The sequence below is a fragment of the Dipodomys merriami genome, unplaced genomic scaffold, assembly GCF_024711535.1.
Source record: "Dipodomys merriami isolate MVZ:Mamm:240054 unplaced genomic scaffold, mDipMer1.0.p SCAF_1212, whole genome shotgun sequence".
Classification (NCBI taxonomy): Eukaryota; Metazoa; Chordata; class Mammalia; order Rodentia; family Heteromyidae; genus Dipodomys; species Dipodomys merriami.
The window spans coordinates 173,361-193,276 of NW_027202508.1; the positions used below are offsets into that span (position 1 = coordinate 173,361).

Below are 19,916 nucleotides of genomic sequence, written 5' to 3' on the forward strand. Positions count from 1 at the left end.
GGTGATTCTAATTGGTTTCCCTTTATAGGTGATTAACCTTTTCTCCTTGACAGCTTTAAGGATCTTTTCCTTGGTCTGGGTTGATCCTGTGTGGATTATAATGTGATGGTGGGATGTCCTATTCTGGTCTGGTCTATTTGGGGTTCTAAAAGCTTCTTGTATCTGAATAGGCCTATCTTTTTGCATGTTTGGGAAGTTCTCTGCTAGGATCCTGTTAAACAAATTTCCTAGACCATTAACTTCTGTTTCTAGGTGCTCCTCTACACCCATTATCCTTAGATTGGGCCTTCTGATGGTGTCTTCCAGGTGTTGGATAGACCTATCATATTTCTTGGACTTGTCTTGGATGGTTGTATGTTCTTTCTCTATAATATCTAGGCTGTCTTCAATCCCTGAGATTCGATCTTCTGCATGGTCTAACCTGCTGTCAAGACTCTCTACTTTGTTTTTTATCTCTTTTCCTTCTAATTGGTCAGCTTTGATGGCTTCAAGTTCTTTGTTGAAGCTCTGTCTTAGGTCTTGTATGAATTTCTTTACTTCCTTAATTTGGTGTTCAGTGTTTGTTCTCAAATCACTTAGTTGATTGGTTATGGTTTCTTTGGACTCCCATTCCTTCTGTTGGGTTCCATTCAGCATTCCCTTTGTGGTCTCCCTGACTTCCTTCAGCTCTTTGTTAATGGATTCCATGAATGCCTTTAGTGATCTTTGTGTATTCTCTACCTGGTCTCTTAATTCGTGAATTACTCTTTGATTAGTTTCCTCCCTTCTGTGGGATTCCTGCAGTTCTCTTTGAGTGTTCTCTGCCTGCTCATGCCATTCCTCCCTTTCTGTTTGAGTATTCTCAAGTTGTTCACCCAAATCCTGTATCAGATTTGAGAAGCTTCCTCACGCTTATGATATTCCTGTATAAACTTCTGGGATGCCTCCTCTCTCTCCCTATCACGCTCATACAGAGTCCTTTGTACATTGTCAAACTTCTCATTTATCATGTTTGCTATTAGTGTTTGTAGAGCTATTTGGGAACTCTCCTCTGGATTATTCTTTATCTGTTCTAATCCCTGTTTATCAAGGTTGGGAAGTGAGATACCCGAATTTGCCATTTTTCTTGTGTTTTTCTGGCTTACTCGGCCCATTTGAGATAAAGATTGCACCAGTTTTGTGCTAGAACACTATCTTAAGGCAACCATCAACCAAAGTTTGCATTTGTACAGTCAATAGTCTACAGATACAATCTAGTTCAACAGATACATCTATTCAATATCAAACGACTATATGTTAAAGGACTTCGAACCCCAGAAAAGAATTTGGAAAACCAGAAATTATTAGGATTGGGGAGAGATGTGGGTGAAAAATAGGAATAGATTGGTGTGGGGAAGCACAGGGAGAGTTAACTATGTCCTAATCACAGTGCAGGAAATGGGTTGGGTAGGATGCAAGTAGAGAGAGAGAGAAAAAGAAGAGACGGAAAGGGGAATAAAGAGAGACCAGAAAAAGAATAGAAACGTAAAAATTAATGTTATTATAGAGGTTAAAAGACCGTCTATTTAGAGAGGAATGTGAATATGTTCAGAGAAGGGGAGGGACATAGAGGAGATGTGAAAAGCTTTAAGGATGGGAAAGGGAGAAGAAAAGATCAGAAGTTCAGTAGAGCTAGATAAAAAACAAAAAGATAATTAAGAAAGAAAGAAAAAGAGAAAGAAGACAAGAAAAGAAGGGAAAACTCTCATTCACGTATTCCTAAAATAAAAATTATAAGATTAGAAAAAAAAAGTTACTGGAAAACAATTATTTTTTCAGAAGAGGCAAAAATTAAAGATTAATAAAAGTTTTAGAAGGGAAAAAAATTTATATATATATATATGTATATATATATATATATATAAGGTAACAAAAAACAAAAAACAAGCAAAAAAAAGAAAAAAAGAAGAAGAAGAAAAAAAAAAGAAAAAAAGTCTTTTGATTTTTTTTTTGGGGGGGGAGGAGTGGGAAGAATCCTGTATCTCCCTTTTGTCTGCAACCAGTCTCTTGTTGGAGTCTCTGGTCAGCTTGTGGTCCTGTGGCTTGATTGGTTTCTTAAGTCGGTTGGTTGGAAGAGGCAGAAAAATGCTCTGCTTTACCCAAGATTTTGAGATCCCCCTCCCAGGTTAGTTTTCTGCTTTGAGAGTCACAAAAGAGGGGGATGTGGTGATGAGGCTAGGTTCTGGGTAGAGTTGAGGCCTTTCAACAAACAGTAGCTTTTCCCTGGGGCTATTTTGTGATAAAGCTCACAGTGCCCAGCCTGGAGCCATTCTCAGGGTTTCTGTTTTTCAATTGATTGTGGTGGCTGCTAGAGGGAGGGGCAGCCTCTGGCTCTGGTTACCCAGTGAGGCAAGCCACTCCGATGGCTGGCGCCTGAGCTGGGTGACTTTTCCCTGGATGGAGCTGAGTCTGGCAGGTCACTTCGCCGTTAAGTTCTTGTGACCTGCTAAATGACTCATTTTATTCCAAGGCCTGAGCTGGAGCTAGCAGCTCCTCCGAGCTTTGTCGGTATCCAAGATGGAGATCACCGGTGCTGGGGGGGGGAGGGGTGGCCTTCCCTCCTCTGCTCCCTGAGGAGTGAGGACATCGGGCTTGTACTCACGCCGAGTCTTGGATCCTGGGTCGTCTCTGGTCTGCAAACAGCAGGATGAAGATGTTCGCTCCTTGTCGGTTCTTGTTGGTGTTGAGTAGAATCCGCTCGTCCGCTGCGTCTGGCTCCTTCGTCCCCGACTCTCTGTGTCTCAGGTATGACTCTGCGGCGGTGGTCGCCGCCGTGACCCCGCCGCCGGAGCGGCAGCTGATGCGTTTCCTTGGCTTCCCCTCTCTTGTCTAACTCTCTGTCCTGTGATGGCACACTTGGTGTGATTCTCTGGCTTAGGACTGTTCACTGGAACTCTAAACCTACTTTCTATGCGAGAGCTTGTTCAGATTCCAGCTTCTCCTCCGCCATCTTCCCGGAACTCCCTCCGTGAAACTCTTATCTCCAATAAACCATCAGAAAACTGGAAGTGGTGCTCTAGCTAAAGTGGTGGAGCACTAACCTTGATCTGAAGAGCTGAAGGAAAGGGCTTAGGCCCAGAGTTCAAGTGCCACGACTGACCTAAATAAATAAATCAATAAATCAATAAAGCATAGACTATATTGAAGTGTGCATATGATAATTTCTAACTATAATACTCTCATGAAATTGGGTTTTACAGAAACATCTTGATTGCTTTGCCAAAGGAAAGGATAAATGATTTAAATAAGCTACCTAACATCTCAGAAGGAAAATGTTACTGGGTTTAGATCAACTTCATATACCCAGTACTGAGGAAATAAGTTTCAGAAATGGCAGAGGCAAAGTATTATAAAAATCACTTTATCATGAGGTACAACCAGGCTGCCTAGATCAACCTTGCAGGAAAAAAGGGATGAATGAAAAGCAACTAAGGCTTCTAAAATGAGCCAGTTGGTGGTGCTTTATGCTTGTAATCCTCAGAAGCCTGAAAGCAGAGGGTTTGGATTCAAAGCCTTTCCAGGAAGAAAACCTTTTTCTCTGCAACCAGCAGATAGAAAACATCAGCTCTTTGCCCACAGCCCAGCTGGATGCCTTCTTCCCACAGAGCTCCAGACAACCAAGACCCCTCATCTGAAATATTGTCAAATATATTAAAATATTATCTCCTGTTTGGGAGATAATATTTGAAAGATATATCAAAAACATTTCACTGACTTCTAAAGAAAGAATGAAAGAGGAAATATGTGCTCACTAAAGGGTAAGTTACCTACCAAAATGATATTAATATGGCTAGATGCCCATTTGGAAACTTATCCACTCAGCCATCTTTCCTCACATCTTGTCAGTTAGCCTGAACTGTCAGATTTTTGGATGCAAGGGATGTGTATGAGTATGTAGGTTGTAAAAGTAATAATGAAAAGCTAAACACTGGAGGCTCAAGCCTGTAATCCTAGCTACTCAGAAGGCTGAGATCTTAGGATCCCAGTTCAAAGCCAACCCATGCAAAAAGACCCTTACCTCCAATTAACCAGCAAAAGACAGAAAGCTGAGCTGTGGTTCAAAAGGCAGACTACCAGCCTTGCAACAACAACAAAAGTTAAGGGACACCATCCAGGCCCTGAATCCAAGCCTCAGTAGTGGCTCTCACACACAAAAAATAACCATGATACCACCACAGGATGTGCATATCTTAGGTAAGGATGCAGATGGATGGGATGATGACTGTATTGTAGCCCAGTCTGTGAAAAAACCTAGGTGAAATCTTTCCTCAATACATCTTCATTTCCCTCTACACATTTAAAATCACACACACACACACACACACACACACACACACACACACACACACACACACTTACATGGTTATATTTGTCTATATAATTATGTAAAATACATATCATACACACTTGCGTCTGAATTTTGTCCATCTTTTGGTTTTATAGGTAGTACAATATATCCAGGGTTTGGCTCATACTTGTAATTTCAGCTGCTCATGAAGGTGGGATCTGAAGATCACAGTTTGATGCCAACCCAAGGAAACAAATCCTCAAGATTCTTATTTCAATTAAGTAGCAAAAACCAGAAGTGGAAATCTGACTTAAATGACACAGTGATTGCATTGAACAAAATAATCTAAGCAAGATACCAGACCTCCATTCAAGCCTACGTACTGGCCCACTAGCACTCCAAAAGCCAAAATCCCCAAAAGACCAAACCAAAAATATGTCAAAATATTTTATAATTTTTGAAGCAAAATCCAATGAGGCAACGTAGTTTGTTGAAGATTTGGTGGTAAAATGTTGAAAAACCCCAAATTCCACATGTGTTTAAATGATTCAACAGACAAGCAACCAAGTAAAAATTTCCCAATAATGTTCCTTAGTATCCACTGGGACCCTTGACAAAGATTTTTTTCTATGCTTTTCAAAAAATCAGTTATTTTTCAGTAGTATAAATATTATAAGTTATAGAAGTTTTTTAAAGTTCCAAAGTGAATTGAATGTAAAACAAAAAGCACTTAATATTACCAGTTTCTATGACTCTGGTAGAAAACCTGTAATACTGTGGCCTTTATGAAGGAGGAGAGGGAAGACTGGTCATGAAATGTTGGGAAGAAGAGTTTCCAATTGACTGTTTGAAACCCAATCTTCTGCCCCCCACCCCAACAGGCAGAGGCTTGAACTCAGGGATTAGGTGCTGTCTTGAGCTTCTTCTGCTCAAAGCTAGCATTCTACCACCTGAGTCATGGCACCACTTCTAGCCTTTTCTGAGAAGTTTGTTAGAGTTGAGAGACTTATGAACTTTTATGTTTGGGATTGACTTCACATCTCAGTCTCCTGAGTAGCTAGGATTATAGTTGTTAGCTTCCCATGCCTGGCTTACATTCCACACTATTGAACACATAAAATTCAATTAGGAGGCTAAGATCTGGAGAATGGTGATTCAAAGCCAGGCCAGGCAGAAAAGTCTGCAACTCCATCTTCAACAAGCAAAGAGCTGGACTTGAGCAGTGGTTCAAGTAAGGTGAGTATGAGACCCTGATTTCAAATACCATTATGGGCAAAAACATAACAAAATAAAGCAATGCCCCAAATTAAAATAATAAAATTGCTCAATACCAAAATAATGGTCATTAAATAATGGTTTGAAAAGTAGAAAACAAATACACCCCTCCATAAATCCACATATAAAAATCTTCCAGCCAGATACCGGTGGCTCAAGCCTGCAATCCTAGCTACTCAAGAGGTTGAGATCTGAGGATCATGGTTCAAAGCCAGCCCAGGCAGGAAAGTCCCTGAGACTCTTATCTCAATAAACTACTCAGAAAACCAGAAGTGGCACTGTGGCTCAAGTAGTAGAGTGCTAGCCTTGAGCTGAAGAATGAGGGACGGTGCTTAGGCCCAGAATTAAAGTCCCATGACTGACAAAACAAAAAACAAAATCCAAAAAACAAAAAACAATAAACAAAAAAGAAACTTCCACAAAATATTTGAAATGGGTGAATTTTCAATAAGGAAACAACATTTTTCTTTCTGTTTTTTTCTTGCAACAGCAAAAGAGATGGTTTATTGTACATGTGTCACACTTGGCCACAACTATGAACAGAACTAGTCCAGAATGTCACAGGTCTGGGGCACAGGATCATCAGGGGATGCTTGGTTATGAGCAAGGTGTGTCTTTCAGAGATGATCTTGGCAATGAAAGTTCTGGATCCACTGGGAAATCACAGCGGCATGCAGTCCAACATCTCAGCGTCCCAGCCTATGGCATTCCTTATTCCTCCTGCTCCTCTGGCCTTGATGGGTGCACAAACTGGTTTACTTAGACCTCTGCCTCATCTTTCTTCTTTTGCCCTTCAGCCTGCGCATTCGCTTCCTCTACTTGGCTCTCATGGTGCTGTTTTTTCTAGGAAGATGGTGCTAAGGCAAAGAGCAGGAAACAACATTTTTCTACCTAAAGATGTCTGTGGGGTTAACAGTGGAAGAAATAGATTTATTACCAGATATTTAGACCAACATGCCAATTCTGACATATCTATGATGATAGAGACTAGCTTTAGAATGATAAAAATAAACCAAAGGACTACATCCCAAAGTACTGGACAAGGCTAACAAAGCAGAGTAGGGCATCAGGGTATAGGGTAAGAGCTATGTAGAAAAACTAGTTGTTCCTACAATGAAAAGTATTACCAGGCCTAGCAATTCAAGTTCGCCATACCAAGTAGATTTTGAAAAATAGTCTGTTACTTATTATATTAAAGAAAAATTTAAACTTGTAGGCTCTTCAACTTTATATCAAACAACCTAAACTTTGCTCAGGGGACATGGTACTTAATATTTGGATCATCAAGTGCCAATTCCAAATTTAATTATACAAATAATAACTCTACTAATAGAGAATGTTAATGGTTTCTTACAGATGGAGCTGAAGGTAAAACTGCTAAGACTTTTCCCACGTAAGAGACTATTCTTATTACACCTCTTCCCATGGTCTTCCAACTGCCTCAGTTCATTCATTTTTTTTTTAACCAAACTCGAATATTTCCACTTTATTCACCCAGATGTCCTTTTAACACTTCAAAGGCTGTTTTTGAGAAATAATAAAATTTTCAAAAGCACAAAAAATGCCACCCAAGTTAAGAAGTTTTGAGATCAAGCAGATGAAAGGGAAAATTTGAGTAAGGAGCGAGTTTAGTGTCCTAGCCATGACAAAATCCTAAGAGTTAGTGAGTGAACACATGACTCTGCACATATCCACAGAGTTGAGGTCACATGATGATTCTGGCTCCTGGTCCTCCTCTTTGCTTTCCTGGTCTGACACACCATTCTCTGGGATGCTGAGCTCTTCTTTAGGCTTTCTTCATTCCCCTCCAGTAACTCCTGCTTTATAGGCTTGCACAAGATAGACTTTTTCTTCATTTTGATATTTGGTTTAGGTTGAGAAAGCTATTTTTTCTCCAATTCAATGCTGTTTGCCTATAAAAATCACAATAAGAAAAACCCAACTAAGACAAGCATCCTTGGTTAAAGGCATTCTAGGTTGTAATCTCTGAACTTTTAGGGCCTACTTTACTCTTGGCTTTGACTGTCTTTTGTCTTCCTTCTCAATCAAACTCTCCCCATCCCCACTGCTAGGACTTGAACTCAGGGCTTAGAATCTGTTCTTGTTTGCTTTTTTTCCCCCTCAAGGTTAGTGATTTTCCACTTGAGCTGCAGTTCCACTTCCATCTTTTTGGTGATTAATTGGAGATAACTAAACCATGATGCTCAGATCTCAGCCTTCTGAGTAGCTAGGATTACTCAATGAATTTTCAGGAAGAGGCATCATGATGTTATGGGATTTCATGAAGTCATAAATATGATGATACCCAAAACCTTGAACAAGGACATTCTCAACTTCACCCCAGCATAACCATTGAAGTGAGGGATTTTAAACACTTATACATTAGTACTGCTCATACTCCCCTCAGACTTCAGGATCACACATCACTTTTGACTATCAAGCCTCACTGGTTACCTGGAACTCCCAACAACAGTTTCTGCTTTCCTTTTACTTGGAGACCTGAAACTTGAAGATTAGGATTTACTTTGTTCAATTTTGAGTCTCCTCGGTATTTTTCTTCAATTTTTGTTAATCAGTTTTAACTTGAAGTGATACTCTGCTAAGATCAAGGCAACCTAAGACATAGCATATCATTTTTAATTGTCTCTTTGCTTAGTTTACTTTAATCAAAGGATTAAGAAATCTATTATAAGGTTTTTGGTGGGGGTAGCATTGTGAAGGGAAGGGCAAATGGACAAATGTGGTGGAAGTACTTTATGTGCTCCTACAAAAGTAAACAATGAAGGTGGGGGAAAGTGGCTCACAACTTTAATCCTATCTATTCAGAAGGTTGTAAGCAGGAAAAATCAGTGAGTCTTATCTCCAAAAAACTACCAAAAGGCCGGGCGCTGGTGGCTCACGCCTGTAATCCTAGCTACTCAGGAGGCTGAGATCTGAGGATCGCGGTTCAAAGCCAGCCCGGGCAGGAGAGACCGTGAGACTCCTATCTCCAATAAAAACCACCAGAAAACCGGAAGTGGCGCTGTAGCTCAAGTGGTAGAGCGCTCGCCTTGAGCTGAAGAGCTGAGGGACAGCGCCCAGGCCCAGAGTTCAAGCCCCACGACCGACAAAAAAAAAAAAAAAAAACTACCAAAAGAAAGGAAATGGGTTGTAGCTCATGTGGTAGCATGCTAAGATTAAGCAAAAGGAGCATAGATATGGTACTCAAGCCCCGAGTTCAAGACCTAGAATAAGCACAAAACAAACTAACAAAACCTGCTGAAATTGCTTTAAGAAGGGTCTATGAGAGAAAAATGGTTAGGGTAGATTTGATTTGGGAACATTTGGTATCTGTCACAGTATATGCGAATAGATCCACTATAGGTTGCTGTGGAAATATTATTCCTTGTTCCATTATGAGCTATTTGGATTCACTATTTCAGTGTGAAGTGATATTTCTTGAGAGAAAATTGTCAGTTTGGAGCCCAGCACTGCTGGATCATGCCTATAGCCTTAGCTGCTCAGGAGGTGGAGATCTGAAGACCAATGTTTGAAGCCAGCCCATGAAAGAAAGTCCATGAGACTCATCTCCAAAAAACTACTAAAACACTCCTGGAAGTGGTGCTGTGACTCAAGTGGCACAGCACTAGTCTTGAGCAAAATTAGCTCAAAGACAGCACCCAAGCCCTCAGTTCTAACCCCAGGATCAGCATATACACAGAAAAATTTTAGTATGACTTCTGAACGAGGTTTTGTACCATTTTTCCATGAGTTCATTTTCAGACAGCACTATGTCCTGTGGGAGGCTTCTGTGTTCTGGCTTACATGGCATTTCTATTAGATGATATGTAATAGGCATCTACACAAAATTCCCTCACTCAAATTATATTCTTCAGTTAACAATCTATTATGGGAAAGAATTGAATTTCCCCATTTGTTTAAGTACTCAATGAATTTAACAGTATAAATTTGTAGATTGCTATTTAAGTTATATTCCATTTCTATTAGTTTACGCTCTTAAAGTTCTTATTCTTAGTTTATGTAAGTATGTATGTATGTATGTATTTTGTTGGCCATGGGGTCTGAACAAAGGGCCTGGGAGCTGTCTCTCAGCTTTTCAGCTCAAGGCTAGTGCTCTACCACTTGAGCCACAGTACCACTTTCTGCTTTTCTGCTTATGTGGTTCTGAGGAATTGAACCCAGGGCCTCATGCATGTGAGGCAAGCACTCTACCATTCAGACACCTTCCCAGCCCCTCTTTGTTTAGTTTTAAAGTGCCTTTAATGACCTTTCTTAATATAAGATGATATAATTCTATAACTATATCTAGTTTTTTTAATAGGTTGATGATTTCCCATAGATTCACCGCCATCAAAAGATACAAAGTATTTCCTTCACCCTTAAAAGAACAGCCAACTTCTGTTTCCTCAGAAGTTGCACAGAGGTTCTTCCTGCAGAGTATCTCATACTTATATCTAACACCATGTGACAGAACAGACAATAACAATGTCTTGTTATTCTGTTATCCTCAGAAAATAAAATGCTATTCAAAAAGACTTTGGACCTTTGTTTCCTCATGTTATTTATAATTTAAGGGAGCTCAATGCCAGACATTACTATTTTCTGTAGTTGTATGTTACAAGATCTACATTCATTCCCATGGAATATTTTATTTTTGTTGGGTGTGGTGGTCCTTGTACTAGGGCTTCAACTCAGGACCTGGTAATGTCACTTCAGATTTTTGCTCAAGGCTGGGACTCTTCCACTTGAGCTACCTCACTGCTTCTGGCTTTTTAGTGTTAACTGGAAATAAGACTGGGTAGGTGATGGAGTGGGTATGACTGTGATACATTGTATCCATGTATGGGAACGTCACAACCTCCTTCTTGTACAACCTATACTTGCTAATAAAAAGAAAGATAATTAGAGGTCTAATTGTTCACAGTAAGTTTCTTGTAATTTCCCTTCTTATGTCTTTCTCATTTTTTTCATGCTAGCATGTGTTCAGTGCTGACCCTTAGCTCTTTTTCTTATGGCTAGTACTTCAGCCACAGCTCTAGTTCATTTTTGCTAGTTAATTGGAAGAAAGAAACTATCTGATATTTGTGCCTAGGTTGTCTCTGAACCTCAGTACTCAGATCACAGCATCCTGAGTAGCTAGGATTACAGGTGAGAGCTACTCAGATCCTTGTTGTCTCCTAAATTATCCCATGTCCATTTCACAATGGCAGTCCATTTCCATGCTTCCCAGCTTTGCAGAACTAGCTTAATTATAATCCAACACCAAGTCTAACCTCACCACAGATGCTATTTTTTGTGTCATTCTCTGACTATAGACACCCTTCTCCTGGCTGATGCATTGCAACAACCTAGATGGCTCTCATACTACGCCACAAGGATAGGAAGCCAGGAAACACTAGCTTAGAAGCTGTAAAATCAGAGGAGCAAAAAGATATCGTAGTGCATTCTGCTGTGATCTTATTCTGATTTAAACAGCCTTGTCATCTATTACCAGGAGTAGCTTTGACATCACATTCTGAGTAGTGACTGGGTGTAAGCTGGTGTGTCCGAGCTGACTATAGTATTGTCCTGAGCCTGTGCAGACTGAAGAGACAAGCCAGTGCCAGTAGCACACACATTGGAATAACAAAGCAACCTATAGTTAGGCATTGCCACTCTTTGTTATAGAGTAATGAATGAATGACTCTCTAATTTCTTGACAAGAAATTCCTGCAGACCCATATGCAGCTGCCTCATCAGAGCAAGTAAAGAGCATGGTGCTGCCTGGAGGAAACACTGTGAGAAGCTGCCAGAAAGCATCTGTTTACTGGACTCATGGGGCTCCTCTGTCCTCTAGAATTAATGACAAATGAGGAGCAAACACCTCCCCCTCTAGGCAGACATACACAGGAAGAGCATTGCCACAGCACAACAGGGGACTCCCAAGACATACACTTGATCTGTGCTGTCAGAACTGAGAGTTTTATTTTTGGGGGGGAGGGTCCGGTTGTGGGGCCTGAACTCTGGGCCTGTGCCCTGTCCCTCAGCTCTTCAGCTCAAGGATAGTGCTCTACCACTTGAGCCAAAGCGCCACTTCCGGCTTTCCATTTTGCTTATATGGTGCTGAAGAATCGAACCCCCGGGACTCAGGCATGCAAGGCAAGAGCTCTACCACTGAGCCAACTTCCCAGCCCCAGAGCTGAGTTTTTAATGACACTTCATCCCACAGTGCTCCCTAAACCTTCAACCCAACCCTGCTCCTTTCATGTCCCTGACAATGTTTAGAGGCATCCAACATCCAGACTGAAGATGTTCCTTCATGTTTGGAGTAAGTCTGATCAGACTTTATATGGATCCACTGCTCAGTCAGGACTCTCGATCCCTCCCATCCCCATTTTGATAATGTGTGTCTCTTGACCTATTCCTGTCTTCTCTTTTCAAGATTCAGTCAGGGCCGGGTACAGGTGGCTCACACCTGTAATCCTAGCTACTTAGAAGTCTGAGATCTGAGGATCGTGGTTCAAAGCCAGCCCAGGGAGGAAAGTCCGTGAGACTCCTATCTCCAATAAACCACCAGAAAACCAGAAGTGGCTCTGTGGCTCAAGTCGTAGAGTGCTAGCCTTGAGTTGAAAAGCTCAGGGACATCACCCAAGCCAAGCCCAGAGATCAAGGCCTATGACTCAAAAATAAATAAATAAATAAATAAAAGAAAGCAAAAACATACAAAGCTCAGAATGGCAAGCAGCTGAAAACAGGATGGAATAAACCAACATTATCTATGACAGTTTTCAGATTATGCAGAGAAATGCCTGCATTGTTGAAGCCCAAGCCCATCTGATAGCTGAGTTTTAGCTGGCTGGCATGCCCATGATGCCAGGTAATGGTATTCACCAATTTTGTGATATTATTGGATGAGACCAATAGGCTTCAAGTTGGGAAGCTGAAAATTTTCTATTGATCTAGAAGGAGAAATATATCAAGACAAGAAATGGGATTAACACAATGCCAAAAGCAAAAGGCCATCCAATCCAAGGAAGACAGAATAACTCTGTCTCTGAAAAGATGATTCTCTCAAAGGAATCCTGAGCTGAGTATGGTGATCTATGTTTGCAATCTCTGAATTTAGGAGGCTGAGTCAGAAGTTAGGTTGAGACTAGCCTAAGTTCCATGCCAAGAGAAGAACACAAAACCAAAGCTCATCTTACAAAATAAAAGAAGGACTGGGAATGTGGCTTAGTAATAGAGTGCTGGCCTAGCACATACATGAAGTCCTGGGTTTGGTTCCTCAGTACCACATAAAGAGAAAGGCTGGAAGTGGTACTGAGGCTTGAGTGGCAGAGTGCTAGTCTTGAGCAAAAGAAACTCAAAATGAATGGTGTTAGGAAAAATGTAAAATTAATGAAATAACATCTCTCTCCCTCCCCTATATCCCTTCCTGCTTTCCTCCCTCCCTCCTTTTCTCAGTACTAGGGTTTATACAAAGGATTTCATGCTTAGGCAGGTGTTTAACTCTTAATCCACACTACGGCCTTTTTGTACTTTAGTTTTTAAGTTAGGGCATCCTGTTTTCTTCCCATCCCAGGACCAGCCTCCCATCTAGCTGAGATTATTGGAATCAGCCCAGCTTGATGATTGTGATCAGATCTCACTTTTTGCCTGGGTTGATCTTGGATTGCAATCCTCTCAATCTATGCCTCCCAAGTAGATGGTACTACAGGAGTGATCTATTATGCTTAGCCTTTAAAATGATCACTTAGAGCTGGGCACAAGTGGCTCCTGCCTGTAATCCTAGCCACTCAGGAAGCTGAGATCTGAGGATCGAGATTCAAATCCAACCAGTGCAGGAAAGACCATGAGACTCTTATCTCCAATAAACCACCAGAAAACCTAAGTGGTCCTGTGGCTCAAGTGGTAGAGTGCTAGCCTTTAGCTGAAGAGCTAAGGGACAGCAGTACCCCGGCCAAGAGTTCAAGTCCCAAGACAGACAAAAAAAATCACTTAGGAAGATAAAAGAAAAACTCCTGAATTCTCACATTTATTTAAATAGCGGCTGCCAGTCATATTTCATAAAGCACTTATGGGGCCCATGAAGTCTTTTATTTTTAAAATACAATAAAATAGTACTAGAGCAGTTGGGATATTGTTCTGCCAGTAACACAACTGTAAGAGCCTCGGAGGGAGCAAGCAAGCCGGCTACAGGCCAGCTCCACCGCCGCTTCTTCTGAGCAGCAAGCAGCCATGACTGGGGCACAGGCTCCTCAGGCCAGACCCTGCAGGCAGGGCAGCCCCTCCAAATCCCTCCAGTGGCTGACCTCAGGCCTCAAAGGCTCCAGCGCCGAGCTTCCTGGGCTCATCCCTAGGCTGGAGGTGCAGTGTGAAACAGCAAAGGAGCCAGCGAGACTCCTCCAGTGTCAGGGCAACCAGGCAGGAGTGGAGCCAAATGGCCAAACTTGCAGCAGCGACTGCAGCAGTTGTTGCTGCCTCGTGCAGCATGGGCCAGGGCTCCTGCAGCTGCTCAGGCACAGCCAGAGGTGGAGAAAAACTCCAGGACTGACACAGCCCCCTTCCACCCAATCTGCCTAAGATCTGGGAGCTGGAGTGGGAGCAGAAGGAGAGGGGTTCATATGGGTGTTGGAGGCATAGGCCTGCAAAACCCCATTTGAGCACCTGTGTGCCCTGAGGGTGGATACAGACATGCATCCCTTACTTCCAATTTATTTATTTTTGTTGGTTGTGGGGCTTGAACTCTGGGCCTGGACGCTGTCCCTCAGCTCTTCAGCTGAAAGCAAGTGCCCTACCACCTGAGCCACAGGACCACTACCAATTCTTCTCGGGGAGGAAGGGACACCCTTTCCTCCATGCTGGGCAAAGGTTCTGCCCCGGTGCAAGACTCAGGTAATGGTTTGCTCAAAGTACCATTCGTGCTTCATCTACTTAACCACGTAGAACAATGCCTGGAGACCCCCCCCCCCATGTGTAAATCACCTGTGCTTTACCTACTTTTACAACCTTGTTTAGTGGAACTGCTCCACATTTGTTGACAAGGATTAGCTTTTTCTGTTTAAACTCTCATTGTCTGTGCTCCCATAAAACTGTTTAACTCTCTGCCCCTGACTGAAGATTTACTTCTCCTGCTTGTGTGCTGTATATAAGCATGTGATGTTCCAATAAATTTTGTCTATACCCACATGGTGTAGTCCCTTCTTGCCTATACCACACATCGTGTTCCCAGATCCCGTTGTGGAAACAGCAACAGATGGGGTTATGCCGGTTGATGCCTCTGACATCTCCCCCCTTTTTTGTTTTTTAAGTACAACCATAAGCAAGAGATCCTTTGCAGAAGGGATTTGCAGAAACTATTTTGGAATGTAGACAGCAATATCTTGACAAGACATAATGCAATCAATCCTGTAGAAACACTATGGGTAAAACTGTGCCACCAGGTTCGAGGGTCCAATTGGTTTAGCACAGATGCAATTCCCTCAGCCAGACCTTCATATCCCACCCCAGGGAGTTGTGCCAAGAAAGTCTCAATGACTTCCTGCTGTAACTAGTGGATGTCCCAAGTCAAATTTCCTTGCAAGACTGGCAGGTGGTAGTGAAGTCCCTGCCAAGTAATGTTAGAAGTGTTGAATCAAGTAGGAGTGATGCACAGTTTATTGAGCTCTAATCACACTTGAAGGTTAGCTGTTTCTGCAGATCAATTATCTGGTCTCCCATCCACTGCACCGTGTGTTGCAGGGTGTTCAGACGGGAATCAATGTCCTGTTTAATATTGTGCTGATGAGTCCATAGCTGGTGACAGTCCAGCCACTTCTCTACAAAGTCCTTGGTTTGGATGGAGGAATGCAGGGCCACTCCGGCAGTCGCAGCAGTCATGGTGATAGCAGTCATTTCAAGGATCACAGCTACACTCAGACCCAGGAATCTCCTAGTTCTCTTCAGCAGTTGCTGGAAGACTCCTGTCAACAAACCAACAGTGGGGCTCTCCTGCCAAGGTCGGGTGAGGTTAACAGGCACCCAGACCCCTAAGCGAGATCTTAATATCAGGAGAGACTGAGAAGGCATATTAAAAGAAATAGTATGATTTAAGCATGTAAAGAGTCCAGGCTGCGTGGGTTCTCATTGATTGACACTGTCCCTGTGGGCTAGGACATAGGAAAGTTTAATACAACCCTGTACAGTAAAAGAATGGTTCCTGTAAAATGTATAATTTGCCTCATGGGCCCTAGTAAAGTGACCAATCCAATTCTGAGTTGTATAAAATTGGGTGGCAAGTTTTATAAATGCCACTGCTCAGGCCCTAAGTGTCCCCTGAAGTTTATATGTGGCCTACGAGGCACAAGGCCTCCATCATGTCAGGTGAGCAAGCCAATGGGTTCTACATGATTTATAACTCCATTGTATAGACGTCACCATCAGAAGAATTATTAGTATACCAATCACCAACATGCTTTTCAGAATAATTGGCAATGAAACATCCATGAGGACCTCAATCTATAAATGAGATGTTATCATTATGCTGTATAATCTTTCCTCTAGGGTTTTGACACTGAGACCACTGAATAGAAACATAAACAAAATTCAATAATTAATGTCCTGGCATACTAGGTTAGGTGGTCGCCCAGTCTTATTTGTATAAGAATGATCCTTACCAATAAAATTTAAGGAAATTGTGCTGAATAGCCCCATATGATTGTTGATTTTATCATCAGGCAAGATGTATGCCCATACCTGTCTTCTGGTTGGTAAGCAAGGTGATGTCCCTAAACACAGTGGTAAAGACTCAAATCCTAAGGAAATAATATAAGGTATGCCTTCCTCACCTGGATGAGTAGGGTCTGCATGATCCCATGGTGGAGGAAAATACATGCTGTCATTTGTATACGCCACCGGACCTTGGTCTAGCTAATCCACTAATTTTAACAATGGTCGGTGAGTGACATAGGCCCAATATGCATGTTCACTACTCACTGCAGAAGTATTCACAAGCAGTGCAATCATGGCCAAAACAGATATTCAGGTATTCTAGGGGTTTTTGTACTGACCAGGGTGGCTTCGGTCTTGTGTCAACACCTTATTCTGACCCCATGTTGCTGGGGTCAAGCTGGTTTTCTTAAGATAAGGATGATGGCTTCCTCCAGACTTCAACCTTAGGTCTGCAAATCTGCGTACTAGATGTTCTTCCTCAGGGTTGTGTTGTGTTGTTTTTGCTTCTCTGGAGGTCGGATGAGTCAAAAAGGGACCCAGATGTTGCCAGTAGATCCATCTGGAATGATAGAAACGCTATTTTCACTTATGGGGCATTAGTCTTATTCTTCATTGATTAAATTTTTTAAACCATATGGGAATAGATAGTGAGGTGGTGCTAGAGGGATAAAATGCTTTTCAGCTTTAGTGAAAGGATCACTTTGAGTGAAATTTTAAAAATTTAGAGTAAATAAGGTTAAGGCAAAAGTTCCCTTGGGGATTCCCCTTTTTTGTTTTTTTAATAATTGAAGCTTAAATGTTTTATGGGTGTGTAAACAGTTGGCATTAGTCTACACAGGTTCATTAAAGAAGTTTTACCTAGGGACTAACTTTAGTAAACTCCCCTAATATTTTTCTGATTGTACACTGGCTTTTAGAATATGGTGTGGGGTAGTTTGTCAAGGTGACAACTTTTTACTAATTACATTTTATTCCAAACTAGAGTTTAGGCATAATTTTTTAACTTTTCATAACTGTATGGACCCTTTGGGGGGCGGCTATAGCAGCATAGCCTGTTTAGTACTTTGGTTTGTAAAAGATTTAAATAGTCTAGGATGTTTAAAGGTAAGCTCCATAAGAAGTTCCACTTGTAGGTGTTCAGTGGCAGTTTTGTAATTGACAAACAAGTTATAAAAGCAGACCTAACAGTTAGTGATTACAAATTGCATCAAGGCAAATAGGGTGGTTGAGTCCACACAACTGCCTGTAGACATCCTGGTATCTAGGCTGGAGATGGGGGCATTGCACCCAGCTTCAAGGCCTGGAGGTGGGACAAGTCTTACCTTGAAATCCTAGGAAAACATTACCTCCCCAAATGGGCGAAAGCATTGTTTAGCTCCTCAAATAGCCTAGGTGGGACAGGCAGGCCATCCTTTGGAATACAGATGTTTAGTGTAGCTCCTGGTGCTTAACTCTCTACTTAAGCCCTTATCTTTGAAAATTTAACATTTGGTCTAAATCCTGATATAAATGATCTTTTTAGTAATTATCAGACCACAATTTTGTTTTATTTTGGTGTTTATACCAATGTTTCTCTGCTTACCTGGGACTTATTTGTCTCAGTTAAATTTGAATTTTCTCCTTCCTTGTTCTGATTAATACCCTATCTCTTTACTTTTGATCTGGTCCTAACAATTTCATATTTTATTCTTAAACAAATTTATTTGTTTAGTGTCAGCCCAGAATTTACTGCCAATTAGGGTTTTAAGCACATACAGAGCAGTTTGGATTTAAGCTATTCCCCACAATTCACAACCTCAGCCTTTTACAGCCAACTATTACAAATGGTTGACAAGTTCTTGCCCAGTTATGCATGCTTATAAAGTAGCTTGCCATGACCTCCAGCTCTGATCAATTTTAGAAGAGCCAAACATTATTGCCAAAGTCCCAGGAGTGCCTCTTTCTATGTTAGGGTAAACGCAACCTTGACATTTCCCTTGGTCACTGGACTTGAACTTAGTGCCTGAGTGCTGTTTTTCAGCTCTCCAGTGCAAGGATTGCACTTTGCCACTTCGGACTCCAAAGCAACTCTGCCCGCTTTTTTGGCACTCTGCTGGCTAGTTAGAGATGATAATCTTTCTCTGCCTGGACTGGCTTTGAACTGCAGTTTGTAGATTGCTCACCTTTGGTCCTCAGCTCCACCCTCATCTGGGCCCCCTCCCATTTCTGGAGTTCCCTCCATACAACTGGTCTCTCCCTCTCTCCACCCAGACCCACCTGAACTCCCATCTACCTCACTTCCTTTTCTCTCAGATACTTCTGCTACCAGGATGATGATGGAGGTCATGTGCTCCCTCTTGGGGGAAATATGGCTCCTCTAATAAACCTTGTAATAATCTTTCTCCTTTGCCTGCCTGCCTCTGCATGGTCCCATAGGATGGATGTGTCTGATCCTCTTTCACTGGTGGCTCCATACTGGGATAGGTTCCCCAGTGCATTTGCTCCCCCTGCACTTCAGAAGGGAGTTCAAACAGCTGCCCTGGGACCTATTCTGAGATCCTTCACTCCAGTCACCAGAGGACCATCAAGGTAACTTTCTCCTGACTGAGTGCTCTACCAGCCCATCCAGCCCCACTAATTAATTCCCACTCCAGGGTAAGTGACAAGTTTGTCTGAGGTCAGGGTTTCTGATTCCAATATCAGTGGTAAGGCCACCTGAGCCTTTCTGGGCTAACTGAGCCCCACCCTCACCATCTGACCAAAAACTTGGCCAAGTGCTGGAATTAGCCACTAGAGGCCTACCATGGCCCAAGGACCCACCTTGGACCAACATAAGGACAGTCTCCACTGGTGGGGCCACCACCTATTTAGGAGCCAACCTGCACTGCAGAGGACACTCTACTCTAGGCACATGGCTTCAGGTCACTTACCATGGGAAGGACACTAAATTTCTTTACATTAAGGCCACCTGGCCTTGGAGGGCTGTTGAGTCCCCATCATTAAATTTGGCCCCACATTTAAAACTCCACTTCTGAGAGTGCTTGAGCAAGTAGCTCTCTCTCTCTCTCTCTCTCTCCCTCCCCTTAAACTTTGCCTCTTGCCAAAATTACCTGCTTGTAACCTCTTTCACAAGTATTTCATATGCTAAACGCTTTGGTTAAGCCCTGGAAGAATGTAACCAGTAATTGCTTGTTTCTACTCATTAGATAGAAAATGGGTGAGTTTAAGTCTAAACTCCCTGAAATAAAGGCCAACAAGTTTGGATATTACCAAAAGTGTATTAATCTTCTCTCTAGCATTGAGCAAGTGGTGGATGTGCCAAATTGGCATCTTGGTACTTCAGCTTAGTACTACCCCTTCCTCCTCCCCTGTCCTGTGGTGCCATTATGCTAGGCCAAGTGTATGTTCCTATTGCCTCCTGTTCACTAGGTTTCTTGTTGGCAAAGTTTTGTATTTTAAAATGACCACATGGTTCCATCATAATTAGAAAATTAGTTCCACTAAAATTTCAAAACTTTAAAAGTCTATTTTAAAATCTAAGCACGCTCTATAATCTGTGCACAAACATGTCTGTCTGTGTCTTATTTGACTATATGTAAGTGATTATGGTTTCAAGGTTACTCTGCCTACTAAAAATCTTTGTCAATGGAAGCTGTGAATTAATCTA

General features: G+C 42.0%; 1 protein-coding gene across 9 annotated transcripts in view; it reads right to left on the reverse strand.

Annotated features, from left to right (window-relative positions):
- Positions 1 to 4,999: 4,999 nt before the first annotated feature.
- The window catches only part of LOC138823697 (endogenous retrovirus group K member 18 Env polyprotein-like), a 32,940-nt gene continuing 18,023 nt past the window's right edge, over positions 5,000 to 19,916 (reverse strand). For 4 of the 9 annotated variants that reach the window (XM_070017203.1, XM_070017204.1, XM_070017205.1 and 1 more), the window contains 2 exons: positions 16,609 to 16,829; positions 13,568 to 15,522 (listed from right to left, as the gene is read on the reverse strand). In XM_070017203.1, the coding sequence (XP_069873304.1) occupies positions 15,227 to 15,522; positions 16,609 to 16,829 (517 nt within the window). In that variant the 3' untranslated portion in view covers positions 13,568 to 15,226. Of the gene's footprint in view, positions 7,495 to 13,567; positions 16,830 to 19,916 lie in introns of those variants that run through there. The other 5 variants (XR_011370876.1, XR_011370880.1, XR_011370878.1 and 2 more) reach the window with 4 other exon arrangements.